Source organism: Mrakia frigida (genome assembly GCF_051309035.1).
Source record: "Mrakia frigida strain ATCC 22029 unplaced genomic scaffold BDY24scaffold_47, whole genome shotgun sequence".
NCBI classification, from domain to species: Eukaryota; Fungi; Basidiomycota; class Tremellomycetes; order Cystofilobasidiales; family Mrakiaceae; genus Mrakia; species Mrakia frigida.
Window position 1 is genome coordinate 1,158 of NW_027481234.1, and position 16,134 is coordinate 17,291.

Sequence of the window (16,134 nt, forward strand, 5' to 3'; positions counted from 1 at the left end):
GAAGGGAGGAACCGACGAGACGACGGCGAGAGGCTAGAAAACGGGAAAGAAGAAGTTTTGAGAACTGAAACTAGTACTCTTACTCACCCAGAGCTTCAAATACCGAGCGAACCGACTCATCACTCCCGACCTGAAATCTGCTCCTAGCAGCTTGAAGGTCTTCCGGAACAGGGGACCACGACGACCTCCCGGCACCGCGACCCAGTTGGCTCGTTCGAGAGCATCGACGGCGAGGGCATCGTCTTGACGAGGGAACATGGGAGGATGAGAGGTAGGTTTCCGAGCGACGAAAGGGATGTGAGAGATGGAGATGGGGAGTTTGAGTTTGAAGGCTGGAGCGGGAGCTGGTTTCGAGGGAAGGACGAGGGAAGGCGGCGGTGGTTTGGGGATCCGGAACGAAAGGGAAGGACCTTTTGAGGGAGATGAGGATGGTTCGGAAAGGATAGAAGGTTGGACTGGTGTCGAAGGAGGTGACGACGAAGATGCGACGGTGGCTGATCAAGAGAAAAAGCAAGGGAGAACGAAATGAAGTGAGCTCGGAGAAGAAGGATCGAGATCGGTTGGAGCTCACTCTTTTCCTCCGTCGATATCGATGGACCGAGTTTTGGAATCCTAAACGTAGCCAAAGGGATGGAGCTACCGATGGAGGAAGATAGAAGTCTAGAACATAGATAGAAGCGTACAAGGAGGTCAGCGAAGAACGAAGGAGATCGGAAGGAGGATCTCGAGTCGAGCTCACCTTCTCGTCGCTCGCACGTCGACGACCGAGGTAGACCATGCTCGAGGTAAAGAGCGCATGCAATCTATCCTTCCCCAGTGTCAGACCTTGATGTACGAGCTGATAGAAAGTGCGAAAAGGCAAGATGGAGGGTAGAGAAGAAGAAGGAAATGGCAGCTCGAATTCGTCGAGGTCTCCTCCCTCCTCCTTCGCTCACGAGTTCCCTCCAACTCTCACGACCCCTTACAACGCATCCACTCTCGTTCTCTTCCCTTCTCCGTCCCCCCGAGTAGCCCTCCGCTCTCCCCTCCCAGCACTCGAAGCAGGATCACCCGTTCGCTCGCCTTTCTCCACCACCCACCCTCTCTCCTCCCTTCCTTCTCTCAGGATGGAATCGTCAATCTCGCTCGAGGAAACGAATCGAGTTCGAGTCAGTCTAGGACTTCGACCTCTCGGAGAAGCGGCTCCTACAGTTGAAGGAGAAGAGCCTGAAGTCGACAAGGACAAGGAAGCGGAGGACAACTGGGAGAGGAGGAAGGAGGAGGACAGGAAGGCCGCAGAGACAAAGTGAGTTCCCTTTCCCGCTTCGTTTCGAGCTCAGTACCTTTCTCGTTGTTACTCGCTGGGGGTTTTAACAGAGTCTAACCTTGTTTCTCTTTCGCTTTCTCTACCAGAATCCTGCAGGAGAAGATCGCAAAGTGAGTCCTCGTCCGCTCTTCCCCCTCTTTCCCTTCTTCCCTCCTCCCACTTGCTCGGAGCTGACCTTGGTCTCTCTACTTGCCTTCGCTTCCTCCCAGGGCCAAGAACAAGCGAGAACTGAACGCTAAACAGACCGGAGCTACTCTCGGAGACGAATCGGCCGGAGACACCTCCTCGTGGGCCAAGAACCTCAAGAAACAGGCGAAGCTCAAGGCGGAGCGAAAGAAGCTCGAGGACAAGAGGAGGGAGGAGGAGGAGGAGATGGATAGGTTGGGAGCTGAGGACAAGTACACTGAGAGTGAGTACTCTGTTTCGCTTAACTTCTGATCCGTTGAGCGAAGGGAGGGTACGGGCGGGGAGGGAGCGAGAGAAGGAGGAAGGAGGGAGGAGATGTGAGCTTCAACGGAGGGAGAAGGAGACGAGCTGACCTTTCGCCCTTGTTTCTTTCGAACCAACAGAGGACCTCGCCGGTATCAAGGTCTCGCACGATATGGATGACTTCGAGGAGGGAGAGCACATCCTCACGCTCAAGGATAGTCGGATTCTCGATGGAGAAGGTACGTTCAAGTCTCTCTCACGTCGCTTCTCTCCTTCTCCTTCCTTCCCTTCGTCTCGAAGCCCACACTGACGCGGCCCTTCGCTGTTCTTCTCCCCTCTCTTCGACCATCCCTCACTTCTCATCTCTGTCCATCCACTTATACACAGAGGACGAACTCATGAACGTCGATCTCGCCGGACACGAGGACGACGAGAAGAACGTCGAGCTCAAGAGGAAACGAAAGGAGTACTCTGGCTACGACGACGACGAGTTCGACCCTTCCATGCTCGGGATGAAGAAGAAGGTTCTCAGCAAGTACGACGTCGATCTGGAGGGTGGTGCTGGAGAGGAACTGGTGAGTTTCCAACTTTCATTCTCGCTGCCTCGCGTCTTTCTTTCACGCGTCGATTCGAAGCTGACTCTGTCTTCCCTATCCGGTTCGTTTCTTCATCCAGGGATTCCGACTCGGAGGATCTGTTGCTCCTAAGAAGAAGAAGAGTGATCGGGCTGGGCTTGGAGAGGACGAGGAGATGGAGGGGAACGTGAATCGGACGCTGTTGGAGGGAGGGTTGAGCTACGAGAGTGAGTCTTCCTTCGCCATCGTTCTCCTCGTCTGTAAGCTCTCAAACTGACCAGAGCCTTCTTCTTCGCTTCCGTTTCTCCCCTTTTCAGAGGCCCGAGAAGTGTCGGATTATCTTCAGGAGGGAGAAGCTGGATTCAAGAAGCCCAAGGTTCGTTCATGTCGTCGCTCTCTTTTGCCCTTTGCTTTCCTTCCTCTTCGAGCCTCACGCACTCGCTGACCCCACCTACATTTTCTCTCTCTCTCATCTTCGGTATCACAGAAGAAGAAGAAGCGCTCTACTCGAGTCGCCGAAGTCGACGACTCGGAACCTCCCGTCGCGTCGACCTCTACCCTCCCTTCCGACTCGATGCAGGTCGACTCTTCAGCCGTTGCTGCTCCTCCTCCCCCGCCACCGACGGAGAATTTTATCGACGACGACGAGCTGCAAGCTGCTTTGGCTGCTGCCAGGAGGAAGAAGTCCAAGAAGGTCGTCAAGTTCACTCCTGAGGACATCGCCCGACAACGTGAGTCTCTTTCTGCGAACCCTCACTCGTTACTTATCGAGGCCGTCACTGACCGTTCTCTCGTTCCTTCTCTTCTCGAAATTGCAGTCGCCGAGCAAAAAGCCGAGGAAGACACTCGTCTCGCCGTTGAACTCGCCTCTGCCTCTGCCGCTCAAGTTCACGCCGAGGACGGAACGATCCAGTTCGACGACACGTCCGAGTTTGTTCGATCCATCGCCATCCCTCAAGCTCCCGTCGTCAAGGTCATCCAGATCAGCACCGCTCCCGAGGCTTCGTCGTCGTCTTCGTCGGCAGTCAAGGCGGAGGAGGAGGACGTCGATTTGAACGCTCTCGTCGGAGATGTGGATATGGAGGGTGGAGCGGAGGAAGAAGAGGAGGAGGGAGACGATCTGTTGGGAGAGACTGCTTTGAGGTTGGGACTGTCGATTGAGGAGATGAGGATCAAGGCGGATAAGGATCTTCGGGAGGCTGAGGCTGCTGAGGAGTTGGTTGTGAGTCGACTTTTTTTTTTTACGTTTTTCGTGTCTTCCCTCGACCTCAAAACTCTCTACTGACTCTTCCCTTCCTTCTCTCTCAGCTCGGAACCGCTCAGGAAGTCTCCCTCGGACGAGGACTCGCCGGAGCTCTCGCCATGCTCAAATCGACTGGAAACATCTCCTCCTCGGATCCAGCGACCATCGAACGAGAACGAGTTCAGAAGGAGAAGGACATGTGGCTCGCCGATGCTCGTCGACGAACAGCCAAGCTTCATCTCGAGAAGATCCAGGCTCGAGGAGGGAACAAGGATCAGGCGACGAGGGAGTACGAGAACAGGATGCGAGAACAGAGGGAGGCTGCCGATGCCGTCGAGCGGTACAAGAACTACAAACCCGACATTCAGATCGTCTACCACGACGAATTCGGAAGGAACCTTACACCGAAGGAGGCTTGGAAGGCTCTCAGTCATAAATTCCAGTACGTCCGACTTCGTTCTTCTTTTCTTGCCTCTCTGATTCTCTCCTTCGTTTTCGTCTTCACCCTTTCTCGAACTCGAACTGACCTCCTCGTCTTCTCTCTTTGCTTTCGTGTTTCGCTCCTCGCAGTGGAAAGGGATCCGGAAAGGGCAAGACCGACAAACGTCTCGCAAAGATCAAGCAGGAGATGAAGGCCTCGTCCGTCACGATGGGAGACAGCTCGATGAGCGCCAACTTCAACGAAAGGCAGGCCAAGGTCGGACAGGCTCATATGGTTCTTTCGGTTGGAAACAAGGGGTCAGTCTTCGTTCTTCGTCGCGTCTTTTCTGCTCGCTCGTCGAATCGAGATCTGACGGACTCCTCCTCTCCCCTCTTCTTCAGATCGATCCCCGAGGAGCAGAAGGGCAAGGGCAAGGGTCGGAAATAGAACGTTCTAGGACCTTTTGGTCTACGCTTAGCTGGGTCGGAAATGGAGGGGTTGGGAGGAGGGGAAGCAGCAGTCGTCGACGCGAGCCTCTCCGATACCAGCGGACGACGCGTCTTTCCTCTCTTTCTCCCTCGTTTCTTAGCCGTTTTTCACGCTTTGTTTTTGGACGATCTCGATGCTTGGTACCTTGGTCATCCCGTTCAGCTTGCATCTTCGAGGATTGGGAGACGAGAAAGATTTCCTCCTGCGAGGTTTCAGTTGACCAATCCAAGGGCCTTGAAATGGCCTCTCGGTCCCAGACCCCGCATGCGAGCGAACTTCCCTCTCTCTCCCTCTCCTTTCCTTCTTGTTTCTTCCCTCCCACCATCCACATCCCCCCCTCCCACTCAAGATGTCAGCCTTCCGAACCACCCTTCTTCGCAACGCTCGAACATCCATTCGATCCCCTATCCAGAGCTCTCTCAAGACTCGTTCATCAACGTTCAACAAGCGTTCCTTCGCTACCGATCCTCCCGTCGTTCCTCCTCCCTCCCCCTCTGGAGCTGTCGCTTCCAACACTCCGTGAGTCGTTCTTCGCTGTGTTCCCATCCAGACAGGTTGCTGATACTCCTTCATCAGCTACTTCATCGGAGCCGTCGGAGTCGCTGCTCTCGGTTCGTTCTCTCTCTCTCTCTCTCTCTCTCTCTCTCCCCTCCTCCCTCTGTCTCCTCCCCTCCCCTCCCCTCCTCCCATCTCCCCGTCCGTTTTTCGCGGACTTCGCTCGCTCTTTTACTAATCAAAAACTTGCCTTCGTTTGTTGATGGTCTCTCTCAGGTGCTGCCTACTACTTCTTCGCTGCTGGAGATGGATCCGTCCAGGAGCAAGGCAAGAAGGTCGATACAGCGGTCAAGACAGCCGGTGCTGTCGTCGAGGCGAAGGCTGGATTGAAGCGAGGGATTGAGGATTACCAGAAGGTGAGTCTTGCCTCTGACGTCCTCTTCTATCTATTCTCTACCCCTTTGAAGAGGACCTACAGGAGATCAGAGGGAGAGAGAGAGCTCGAGGGAGGAAGAGGGAGGGAGGAGATCGATTAGGCGGGCTGACGTGCTACCGAGATTAGGCATGCATGCTGATTTTCTTCCCTTTTTGTTTGCTGGATGTAGGTCTACAACGCCATTGCTGAGAGCCTCGACTCTGAAGATTACGACGATGGAAGTTACGGTCCAGTTCTTGTGAGACTTGCGTGGTAAGTTCAGGATCGGATCGGGCAGAGGGAGTGGGAGAGACACAGAGTTTCGACGCGTCTCTTGTTTGGTTTTCTTTGAGCTGACCTTCGATTTTTGATCGTTTCGACCCTCTGAAGGCATTCGTCTGGAACCTACGATAAGGAGACCAACAGTGAGTATCGTCGCGTGTCAATTTTTCAGACGCCCAAGGTTTTATGCGGTAGAAAGTCGTCGTCGAGCGCGGTGAAGCTGACCTTTCTTCTCCTTCTTCCTCTTCGTCCTTCTCTCCCAGCCGGTGGATCCAACTATGGTTCGTCTTTCTCTCTCAACTCATCTCTACGCAAGCCTCGGCTGACCCTTCCACGCCCTCTTCCTCTCTACAAGCTACTATGCGATTCGACCCTGAGGCCAAGCACGGAGCCAACAACGGACTCAACTTTGCTCGAGACCACATGGAGAAGATCAAGAAGCAGTTCCCCTGGATCTCGTACGGTGACCTCTGGACCCTTGGAGGAGTTGCTTCCGTTCAGGAGCTCGGTGGACCCTACGTCCCTTGGCGACCTGGAAGAATCGATGGATTCGAGACGAACGTGACTCCCGACGGTCGACTTCCTGATGCCAGTCAAGCCCAGGATCACCTGCGAGTCATCTTCCACCGAATGGGTTTCAACGATAGGGAGATTGTGAGTACATCGTTCCTTCGCTCTAGTAGAAACGGAGCAAGAGACAGCTCTTTCCGTCTTCGAACATCCAACGCGTCTTACTGACTCCTTTGTTTCTCCTTCCTCCTCCCTTTTGCGATCAATCAGGTTGCTCTCAGTGGTGCTCACGCTCTTGGACGATGCCACGATGATCGATCTGGGTTCTCTGGTAGGTCTTCGTCCATCGTCACACGAAAGGAGAGACTCGATTCCACGACTTCGAGCTCACCTCTCCCTTCCTTTTCTCTCCCTTCGCAGGTCCTTGGCAGTTCTCCCCTACTTCTTTCAACAACGAATACTACAAGCTCCTTTTGAACGAGAAGTGGGGATGGAAGAAGTGGGCTGGGCCTAAGCAGTACGAGGACGTCAAGGTTCGTTCGCGTCTTGCAAGTCTTCTCCTCCTCTTCGAGCTGACACGAACTCTCTGCCCCCCCTTTTTTTTTCCTCAGACCAAGTCTCTCATGATGCTCCCCACCGATATGGCTCTCATCAAGGACAAGGTCTTCCTTCCCGTCGCCAAGGAGTACGCTGAGAACGAGGAGCTGTTCTTCAAGGAGTGAGTTTGATTTCGTTCTTCCTCTCTTTCTTACACGTTCTGACCATCTCTTCGTCCCCTCTTCTTGCCCCTTTCAGATTCGCTGCCGTCTTCCACAAGCTTCTCGAGCTCGGAGTTCCTCCTGCTCAGTTCGGTGAGTAACCTTTTCTGTCCTTTCCCGACGCGTCTTCGTCTCCCGTTTCGCTCTTTGCTGACATGTCCTCGCCTTATTTTTCTTTCCTCGTCACTCGACAGCCTCGGAACCCTGGAAGCTCAAGACTACCGCCGATCAGGAGGCTTAGACGCGTCGTGTCGGTTCTTCTTCAATTTTCGGAGGAGGTGGATCCTTTCGCGTCTCGTTTTGGATCCTCGTTTTTGGGTCTCTGGTTCGCTTTGCAGTGAGTTACGATATGTGAACGATCTTTTCAGTGCTTCTACGCCCACGCTCGGCTGTGTAATATCCAAAACATCCCCATTCATCCAATGCAATTCTCTAATCCCCCCCAAAACCAAAACCAACACCCGCCGACCTCAACTCCCTCGCTCGCCCTCCTCCTGCTCTTGCTTTCTCCTCCCGCGACCGCCTGTCGAATCGATGTTCTGGCTTCCCTCCTATTATAGACCAACCCAAATCTCCTGAACTTCGTCGAACGGGAAGTCGAGATTGTTTCTTCTTTCAATCAGCCGTCCGCTCCTCCTCTCTTCTCCTCTCTTGTCTCTTTCCTCTCCTCTCCCCATTTCAGAACAAGACCGTTCAAGCATAGTCATAAAACCCCAGTGTATGTAGAAACGTAAAAGCAGGTGTGCGGGTACGTTGTTCGTTCCTCTCTCTCTACCACGGGAGTCGAATCACGAGAACTGTAAGGACGAAAACGACAAAAAAGAGAGGACGGACGCGTCAGTTTTCGAGCGTCTCGTGCGAAAGAGAAGGGGAAGAGAAGGGGGAGAGACTGACCTTCCATCGGTTGTTGCAGTTTAGACATCTGGTTGAATTGAACGGAAACGAAAACGAAAAACAAGCAAGAGGGCGGGAAGTCAGGGAACGGAAACGAGGGAAGGGAAGGGGGTGAAGAGGAGAGGGAGGGAGGGAGGGAGGAGGGAGGGAGAGGGAGGGAGAGGGAGAGGAGAGAGGACGAACGTCACGAAAGTCTGTTGAGTCGAGGCGTAAAACAACGGAGGAAGCAGACGAGGTCAGTCGATCATCAAAGGAGCAGCGTGAAGAGGAAGGGAAAAGGATAGTCGAAACGAAACGAAGGCCGCTTACCGTCATCGGCTCATCCGCACTCCTCGTCTGCATCTGGTAGTAGGTCGTCTTCCTCTGACCACACTTCCCACACTTGAACTGATCCGTCTCGGCCTGTCACACACCCAAAACACCAAATCGAAACGTCAGCGAGCTTTTCGAACGAACGAATGGAGGAGGGAAAGGAGAGAGCGCGACTCACAGCAATCTGTTCCGCTCCTCTCGAGTTGAACAAGTTCTCGGTTTCCAGCTTCTTGTTGAGGGCTTGGAGAGTTTGGGAGGCCATGTCCTGAGCGAAACGGGAGGATGAAGGTCAGCCAGGAACGAAAAAAGGATGACGGAGAGGGAGCAAGAGGGAGAGAGAGAGGGACCGACCTCCTTCGACATCGTCGATAGATCCAGAGCCTTGACCTCTCCTCGAACGACGGCATCTCGAAGCCCAGGATTAGCCTTGTCTTTAAGGTTCATGCAGATTCCTCGGATCTCTGCGAGGGAGCGAAGACGGAAAGGGAAGAAGGGAAGGAAAGGGGAGACGCGTCAGTTCGAACGAATTCGGAGAGAGAACGCAAGGAGATGAGGAGCCAACGAAGTTGAGAAAGTATAGTGAGATGGTCTGGATAGATTAGAAGAAGGTGGGTAGCACTCACTCTGACGATAAGCGTTATCCGTCTTGTTCTCGTTGTTGGAGAAGAACCCCTTCTCGACTCCCTTCGACTTCTCCAGCAGGACTTCCTTCGCTACAAACGCACCCAATCGCACACCAAACCCATGTCAGCTCTACCCTTCCTTCCTTCCACTCTCCCACTTCCCGTACTCCCAGTTCTGCTCTTCTCCTCCTCCGTCGTCTCTTGATCCGAACTCACAAACATTGCTATCTCCGGCCAAAGCATCATAAACGAGCATCACACACTTGTCCCTGACCTCGTCTCCCAGCCCCGGCTTGTGAGCTCCATCTCCTTTGAACGTTCTCGGGCTGGAAGGGTAAGGGGTGACGATGGAAGGGTAGTCGGAGGTCCTGTCGCTGTGGGAGGAGGATTTGGGGAGGGAGGAGATGGGACGGGAGGAGGAGGCGGAAGAGGAGGGTTTGGAGTTGGAGGTTGAAGGGACCGGGGTGGAGGAGGGAGAGTTGGTTGAGGAGGCGGCTGAAGGAGGTGGTCGTTGAAGAAGAGAAGAAGGAAGGAGAGGGAGGGAGAGAGAGCGAGGGAAGGAAGGGAAAGTGGTGAGCTTCGAAGGCGCAAAGTCGATTCCTCGACGAACCCTCGCTCGTCGTAGCAAAAAGGTGTCTAGAGGGAGATACTCACCGGCACTACCCTTCTCGCTCTTAGACTTCTTCTGCTTGGGAGCAGCATCGTCGCCAGTCGAAGAGGACGCTTTCCTCTTCTTGTTCTCCTCGACGGCGTCCTTCCAGATCTTGACGATGGATTTGGCGAGGGCTCCGATTTCACTGAGGGGAGACGAGATAGAGATGACGACGAAAGAGTCAGTTACATCTTCGATGGTGGAACACGAGAGCTGAGAGGAGTCCCTAGAGTCGCAAGAAGAGGAAGAGAAGGGGAGGAACGAGTGAGCTCACGAAGAAGCGTGGTTTCGAAGCTTTCCGACCGCTACTCCAGCTCGAGTTTCCTATAGACGCAAATAGGAGACATCGAGAGTCAGTACGTCGTACTATAGAGGAGATTCAACGCGTAGAGGGTCGCGACATAGTCGAGAAAGGGAGGAGGAGGTCGGATCGATGGTCCGCGAAGGAGGGGAGGAGAAGAGAGGGAAACGTACCCTGAGAACCTCCTCTGTAGGTTTGACGAGATCTTTGAGACCTTGAAGAGCTTTAACAGCGTCCTGTGGATTTCGCAAAGAGCGGGAAGTCGTGTATATCAGCCAAGAGGCGGTGGATTGAAGGACTGGAAGGGAGGAGAGCGGACTCACGGACTCGTTCTCAGCAGAGATCGCCTCCTGAAGAGAGGCCACGAGAGCTTTGATTTCCGTAGAGCTCATGTTCTAGGAGAGAAGAGGAAGCCGCTCCTGGTGGTATAGACGAGAGAAGGGAACGAAGAAGTTTAATTCTTCGTGGATGCTGAGGGTTTGAAGCGACCTAAGAGGGCTGGCGGAATCGATCCCTTCGTTCTCCAAACGACGACACCCGAGCCCACTTCCCCTCCCTCCTTCTCCCATCCCTCAGCTCGCAGGGACCCACCCAGAAACCCTCGGCTCGCTTCGAACTATAGACACCAAGGAAGACCCAGGTTTATACGGATCTTCTCTCGCACCAACCCGCCAGGCTCGCTACGAGGCGTTTGAGCTCTCCTCCTTCCCTCGCTCCCTCCTCCTCCTTCCATCGCTTCTTCACTCGTCGTCCCTCCTCGTCCTTGAATGGATCGTGGATCTCCTTCGATGGTCGCTCCTTCTTCTATTCCAACTCCACCTTCTCACTCTCAAGGATCAACTTTAACAACCAAGAAGATCACCTTAACGATCCCTTCAAACTTCCAACCTTCTTCAACCTCCTCCCGCCACACCTCTCCCCTTCCACCTCCACCTCCACCTCAACCCAACCCTTCAGCCTCCGCTTCTCCCTCCAAGCAACAGAGTCTTCACTCCTACCCTTCCCCTCCCATAGGAGAAGGGGAAATGATCAGCTCAGAGATCCTCGAACGAGAACTCCCCGACGTCGCTTCCCCCGACCTCGTCCCCTTGAACTTGGTCGTGGATGCAGTCATCCAGGACGTCTATCAAAGGCTGGTCGAGTTGGGAGAGGTCTTGCCTTCTCTACACGAGTCGGCTAGGGCAGCGCAGATCTTCCAGTTCTCGCTCTACTCGAGGAGGCAGGTCGTCAAGCTTCTGGCGCTCGTGAGGTGGAGTAAGGAGAGTGAAGTGGTCGCGAAGTGCATGGTCAGTTCATCTCTCTGTCTTGTCGCTCGGTTCTGGTGGGTTGCTGGAGGAGCAAGAGCTTATAAATCTACACGTTGGGTCGAAACTCCAGAACATCAACGCTTTCTTGACGAGGCAGAACAAGCAGTTCGACGAGGCTATCGAGCAGCTCACCGTCCTGAGAACAGGTCTCGATGGAACGAGGTCAGTCTATTTCTTTCTTGCTTCGGTCTTTAGTTCAAGCTGAGACTATAACTATCCTCTTTCGTTCGCAGACTTCGAAACCCCGACCTCCTCACCGCTCTCGACGTCCTCACAACCGGAACATACCAACGCCTCCCTCAACGCTTCCAGGTACATCCCTGCTCCTTCTCTCCTCCCCTACCGCCTGACTCTTTTCAGGTGGTGGTGAGAAGGAAACCCTGTTCATCTTCTTCGTAAGGTGTACTGACACCCAAACTCATCTCTCATCCAATCAATCACTGGCGAAACGACAACACAACAAAAGACCGACTTCCTTCCTCCTTCACCTCTCACCGATCGATCCATCCTCCGAGCTCTCCTCGACCTCAACAACGTCATCGCCTATAGGCTCAAGGTCAAGGAGGTTGTACCTGTTCAGATGAGGAACTATCGGATAGGTGAGTTTTGCCTTCCAACTTGTTGGAGAGAACGAACGAGGTGACCTCGGAACGAAGGAAGAAGACGAACCGAGCTGACCTTCTCTCGTCTCCTTCTTTTTCGTTTCTCGTTTTCAGCCGACGGACGAGCCTACTTCTCCTGCCCAGGTCTCTTCGAAGCTTCTCTGTCGCTCACGGGAGCCCAGAAGGTGGAGGAGTTCGATTCCGAGGAGGTCAAGAAGGAGAAGGTTCAGTCGGGGAAGCTGGGAGGGAACTGGTACCTCGTCGAGATGGCGTTCTCGTTCAACATGGCCGAGAGTGAGGATGGGCCGGATGAGGAGCTTCGCAAGGGTGAGTTCATGCCGTACCTGGAAGGCTGTTTTGAGGCGAGGACGAGAGAAAGAAGTGAGCAGCCGTGCTCATCGTTCTTGTTTGGTGCGTTTCCTTTTTCCTCTTCCCTCCCTCCCAGAGTTCCCAACAAAGCCACCCCGAGCAACCTTCGACGAGATCGCCCACTACGCTTCGATGCTTCTCATCCCACCAACACCTCCACCACCACCGCCGGAAACAGCAGCAGCAGGATCGTTACCCGATCGACCGTTCGACCCTCTCGCGTCCCACATCGTCGCCGCTTCATCGCCGTTCGACGGAGGGAACGGCACGGGAGGAGACGTCAAGTTCAAGTTCTCGTTGGGGGATGGGGAACAGGTTCAGGTTGTTGAAGGTGGGGAGGAGGAGAAGAAGGAGGTGGTGGTGGACGCGCCGCTGGTGAGGGTGTACAACTTGCTTCGTGAGTTTGGTTCTTCGTTTTTCGAGTGACGCGACGAGAGTGGGAGAGGTAGGGACTGACTGAAGGTCTGTGTTTATTGGTTGGGTGCCGCAGAGAGCCTGAGTCTGGGCTACCAGCTCGAGATCCTCTTCCGACAAGCTCAACGGATCAAGAGCTTAGGCTGGGCGGATTGTTTCTCCCTCGAAATGGAGAAGGATAGGAAGTCGTTCAAAATTTCTTATTGGCCGTGAGTTTTCCTCGCTCAGCATCCTCTATGCTGTCGTCTCCTCGTTTACTGATCGTCTCTTCTCCTCCTTCGTTTCGTTTCTCAGTCGGCAACGTCCCCTCCCTCGCTCCTCCGCTCACCAACCCAGCGCTTCCGCTCCTCCTCAACTCGGTATCTCCGTGGGAGGAACCTTCACCGTCTCCCTCATCGATCGAGCACAAACGACGTCGGCAGCGACGACGCTGAATCGGATTCTGAACGAGGTGGAGGGGGAGGTGAAGTCGAAGATGAGCGTGACGGAGGGAGCAGCTGGAGGAGCAGTGAGAGTGAGCGATAGGGTGCTGGAGATGGAGCTGTGTGTGGTTTGGGAGGCGGATAAGAAGTGGAGTACGGGGATCGATCTGAGTGAGGGCACGAAGGAGATTCGGTTGGAGTTCAAGGTGGTGAGTCGCGTCTTCCTCCTTTCTCTATTCTTTCCCCTTGCTCGCCTTCTCATCTACCCAAGAGTAGTCCGTCCCTTGAAGCTCTTCGATGCTGACTTGGTTCTGTTTTCGCTCTGCCTCGCCTTCGTTCAGGACTCATCTAATCTCGACCTCGAATCGATCCTCCTAGACATGGTTCGCAAGCACGCCAACGGACTCGTTCGAGCGCTCTACAGGAAGACCTTTACGCATCCTTCCATGGCGGTGCTGTACGACCTGGCCGGTGGGGATATTGTTTTGGAGCAGAAGGGTTCGTTTTGGCCTTTCCTTCTTCTCGTCTTTCTTCCTTTTCTCCCTTCCTTCCGCTAACTCATTTAACCTCTTGATCCTTTCTCAGACGACGAACCCTCCAAACTTCTCGTTCGAATCCATGGCGACGAGTTCATCACCGTTTCGATGGATCCTCGGTCAGGTCGGATCAGCATTCGAGACGCTGGGGATGTGATTCCGTCGGACGATACGAGGCTCGTTCAGGCTGCCAAGGCGGTGAATCTGGACCCGTCGACGTTGAATGACATTCTGATTAGGTTGAAGTTGACTGTGAGTTTCCATTTGGGGAAGGAGGAGAAACGAGACGAGCATCGACTGACGCGTTCGTTTTTCCTCGCACAGACCGTCACCGACGACCTCGATCTCAAGTTCAACTACCTCGGACTCACAGCTCTGAGGAAGCTGGTCTTCAAGCCTGGAGGTTCGTATCTTCTCGTCGCTTTCCTTCCTCTCGTCCTCATCTGTCTGACCCTCCCTCCCTTCCCTCTCTTCCCTTCAGAACTCAGCAAATTCGGCTCCAGCGCCCGTCTCTTCCTCTACGTCCCCCTCCCCGACACCCCCAGCCACTTCTTCGTCGCCGTCATGACCCAAGCGACATTCCGCTTCGCTCTCATCTCCGTCCGCCTGGTCATCGAGAACGGACTCCGGTGGCTTGTGATTGAGGACGTTGGGTGGTTGGATGACGAGAAGCTGTTGGCTGCGAAGGTGGTGGAGAGGAGGGCGAGGGCTGGAGTGGGAGTCGTGCTGGGGAAGAGGAAGTTTGTGGATCAGGAGGTTGGGTTTGGGTTTGGGAGGGGGAGTGGAGGGGAGGCGAACAAAAAGAGGAATCGGTGAGTCGAGACTTTGGATTCTTCTCTTCTGCACACTCGCTCGTAGGTCCGAGCTTCGTTGCTGATTCTAGCTCGCGTCTCTTTTTTTCGTGCAGGTTCTACGTCGACGTCGAAGACCTGCGAGAGCTCTACTCTTACTCGCTGTGAGTTTCCTCGAACCCTTCCTCTCCCTCGTTTCCCAACCGTCAAGCTGACTCTCCTTCCGTTCGTCTTCTCTCTCCTCAGCGCTCGAGTCGCCAGCTACAAGGTCGAACAACAGCTCAAGTCTCGTCACATCCCTTACGAACTCGTCTCCTCCTCTTCGGATCGAAAGGGCAAAGGTCGAGCCTTCAACTCGTCTTCGTCACCGATGGAGTCGTCGGTCCCAATCATCTCCGTCCAGGCTAGGGATCTGCTCAAGAGCGTTCCAGCTGCCGTCGATGTGGCGTTGCCAAAAATTCAGATGAGGGTGAGGAACTGGTGGGGGGAGGAGAAGTGTCAGGTGCGTTTGACTCGATTTTTTTACGTCTCGTCTCGTCGCGTCGACGTCGAGTCTTCACCAAATTGAGACTGGAGCTGACTTTCCTCCTGCCATTCTTCTTTTTGGTACTCCTCAGGTCGTCACAAGCATCAAACTTCGCCAGCAACCTACCCTCTCGCTCGCAGGTCGAAAACAGGAGATGTCGTCGCCGAGTCGGAACGTTCTCATCGACACTTCGACCTCGGTCGTCAGTTTCGTTACCGAGAACATCGAGGGGTGTGTGGATGCGTTGACGGAGGAGTTCAGTAGGGTTGGGAAGTTGGCGGTTATTGCGAGTGAGAGTGAGTCGAGTTCCGCTTTGAACTTTGTTGTCGTCGCATCTCGAACTGACCGCCACTCGTCTTTTCAAAGTCAATCGATCAAAGGATCCTAATCTCAAGATGACCTACTTTGATCTTCAGACGGCGACGTTCGTCTACGCACCTGTAAGTCTCTGCTCTCCTTGTTATCTCCTCTCGTCGCGTCTCATCTATCCGTCCGCTGAACTCTCGCCTTTCTTCCTCTTATCAGGGCCTCATTGTCTCGATCGGCTGGCGCTCAGCACCTCTCGAGAGTCGCTCACCAGGCACCTACGACGTTACCTTCGAAGTTGTCCCGAACGAGGACGAAGGAGAGGACGGGAGGAAACGAGTTAACCCTCACTCGGCCATGGCGAGCTTGTTCAGAGATCGACTCAACGAGTCGGACGAGGCTGGGAGTCTGTTGGACTTCATTCAGGTACGTTTCACTTTTTGACTTGCTCCTGAAAAGAAGAGGAGAGGACGTAAACGTCGAAGCTGATCTCGCCTTCCCTTCGTTTCCGCTTCTCTCAGCTCCTTCGAACGACCCTCCCTCTTCTCCAACAAGCCGATTCGGTCCTCGTACTTCCTCCGAAGCAGGATCTCACCATCAAGCTTTGGCCGAAGTCAGTTTCGTGCTTCTGCTTTGTCTACGAGAAGGGTGCAACTCGGTGAGTCGTAATCTATCCCTTCTGCCTCTCTTCCGAATCAATCGAAGCTAACGACGCGTTTCTTTCTCCTCTTCTCCTCGCAGATACGGCCTCACCTTCAACCTCGTCCTCTCCACCTTCCCTCCTCGCTACCTCATCCAAGACTCCTCCCAATCCTTCCCTGCTTCCGCTCCCTCCGAAGGCAAACCAGCTCGACGACCCCGGTTCCGTCAAATCAACGAGTTCTACGAGATCATCACTAGGACGACCGACGAGCTGGCGCAGGAGAGGAAACATGTAGGAGGATCAGAGAGGGGATCGATGCCGCCGGTGATGGTGCTGGGAGAGGAGGAAGGATTGGTTTGTGAGGTCGAGGTGGTGAGGGAGACGATGGCCAAGCTTCATAGAGAGGTTTTGAGGGCGTTGGGGGCTGCTTGAGGAGTTTCGAGTGTTCACTTTTATGATTGCAATGACCATGTTCGCTTTTTTGTCTTCGAGTCAGAGGGAAGAGAGATGGAA

General features: G+C 54.2%; 5 protein-coding genes across 5 annotated transcripts in view; 3 read left to right on the forward strand and 2 right to left on the reverse strand.

Annotated features, from left to right (window-relative positions):
- Positions 1-798, reverse strand: part of BDY24DRAFT_372598 (uncharacterized protein) — a gene marked incomplete at both ends in the record, with an annotated part of 1,944 nt that extends 1,146 nt beyond the window's left edge. Inside the window, 3 exons of the mRNA XM_076638206.1 lie at positions 88-494; positions 572-660; positions 740-798. Coding sequence (XP_076492436.1) covers positions 88-494; positions 572-660; positions 740-798 — 555 coding nt within the window. The remainder of the gene's footprint in view (positions 1-87; positions 495-571; positions 661-739) is intronic.
- A 132-nt stretch (positions 799-930) lies between these two features.
- Positions 931-4,614, forward strand: SNU66 (U4/U6-U5 snRNP complex subunit SNU66). Its single transcript, XM_076637970.1, has 12 exons — positions 931-1,285; positions 1,393-1,416; positions 1,516-1,715; positions 1,876-1,974; positions 2,123-2,310; positions 2,411-2,537; positions 2,628-2,686; positions 2,798-3,041; positions 3,129-3,532; positions 3,619-3,995; positions 4,124-4,291; positions 4,376-4,614. The coding sequence occupies exons 1-12, from the start codon at positions 1,107-1,109 to the stop codon at positions 4,419-4,421; spliced, it is 2,115 nt and encodes a 704-aa protein (XP_076492437.1). The 5' UTR covers positions 931-1,106; the 3' UTR covers positions 4,422-4,614.
- Positions 4,615-4,743: 129 nt separating this feature from the next.
- Positions 4,744-7,164, forward strand: BDY24DRAFT_356134 (peroxidase; the record flags this gene model as incomplete). Its single annotated transcript, XM_076637796.1, has 12 exons — positions 4,744-4,982; positions 5,040-5,074; positions 5,235-5,374; positions 5,564-5,646; positions 5,764-5,798; positions 5,919-5,936; positions 6,011-6,309; positions 6,436-6,496; positions 6,586-6,698; positions 6,777-6,883; positions 6,961-7,016; positions 7,118-7,164. Exons 1-12 carry the CDS (start codon positions 4,813-4,815, stop codon positions 7,162-7,164), a joined length of 1,164 nt encoding a protein of 387 aa, XP_076492438.1. The 5' UTR covers positions 4,744-4,812.
- A 547-nt stretch (positions 7,165-7,711) lies between these two features.
- Positions 7,712-10,177, reverse strand: DST1 (transcription elongation factor DST1; the record flags this gene model as incomplete). Its single annotated transcript, XM_076644889.1, has 12 exons — positions 10,029-10,177; positions 9,879-9,941; positions 9,679-9,728; positions 9,407-9,549; positions 8,969-9,247; positions 8,753-8,842; positions 8,481-8,590; positions 8,308-8,394; positions 8,127-8,219; positions 8,001-8,011; positions 7,818-7,845; positions 7,712-7,720 (listed from the first exon to the last, which is right to left on the reverse strand). The coding sequence occupies exons 1-12, from the start codon at positions 10,095-10,097 to the stop codon at positions 7,712-7,714; spliced, it is 1,032 nt and encodes a 343-aa protein (XP_076492439.1). The 5' UTR covers positions 10,098-10,177.
- Positions 10,178-10,238: 61 nt separating this feature from the next.
- On the forward strand, positions 10,239-16,112 carry RGR1 (Rgr1p). Its single transcript, XM_076642401.1, has 18 exons — positions 10,239-10,991; positions 11,083-11,174; positions 11,246-11,324; positions 11,479-11,611; positions 11,729-11,941; positions 12,060-12,380; positions 12,474-12,606; positions 12,692-13,028; positions 13,161-13,317; positions 13,405-13,607; positions 13,680-13,758; positions 13,837-14,167; positions 14,263-14,310; positions 14,393-14,648; positions 14,764-14,968; positions 15,039-15,112; positions 15,198-15,404; positions 15,500-16,112. Exons 1-18 carry the CDS (start codon positions 10,473-10,475, stop codon positions 15,638-15,640), a joined length of 3,528 nt encoding a protein of 1,175 aa, XP_076492440.1. The 5' UTR covers positions 10,239-10,472; the 3' UTR covers positions 15,641-16,112.
- The last annotated feature ends 22 nt before the right edge of the window (positions 16,113-16,134 follow it).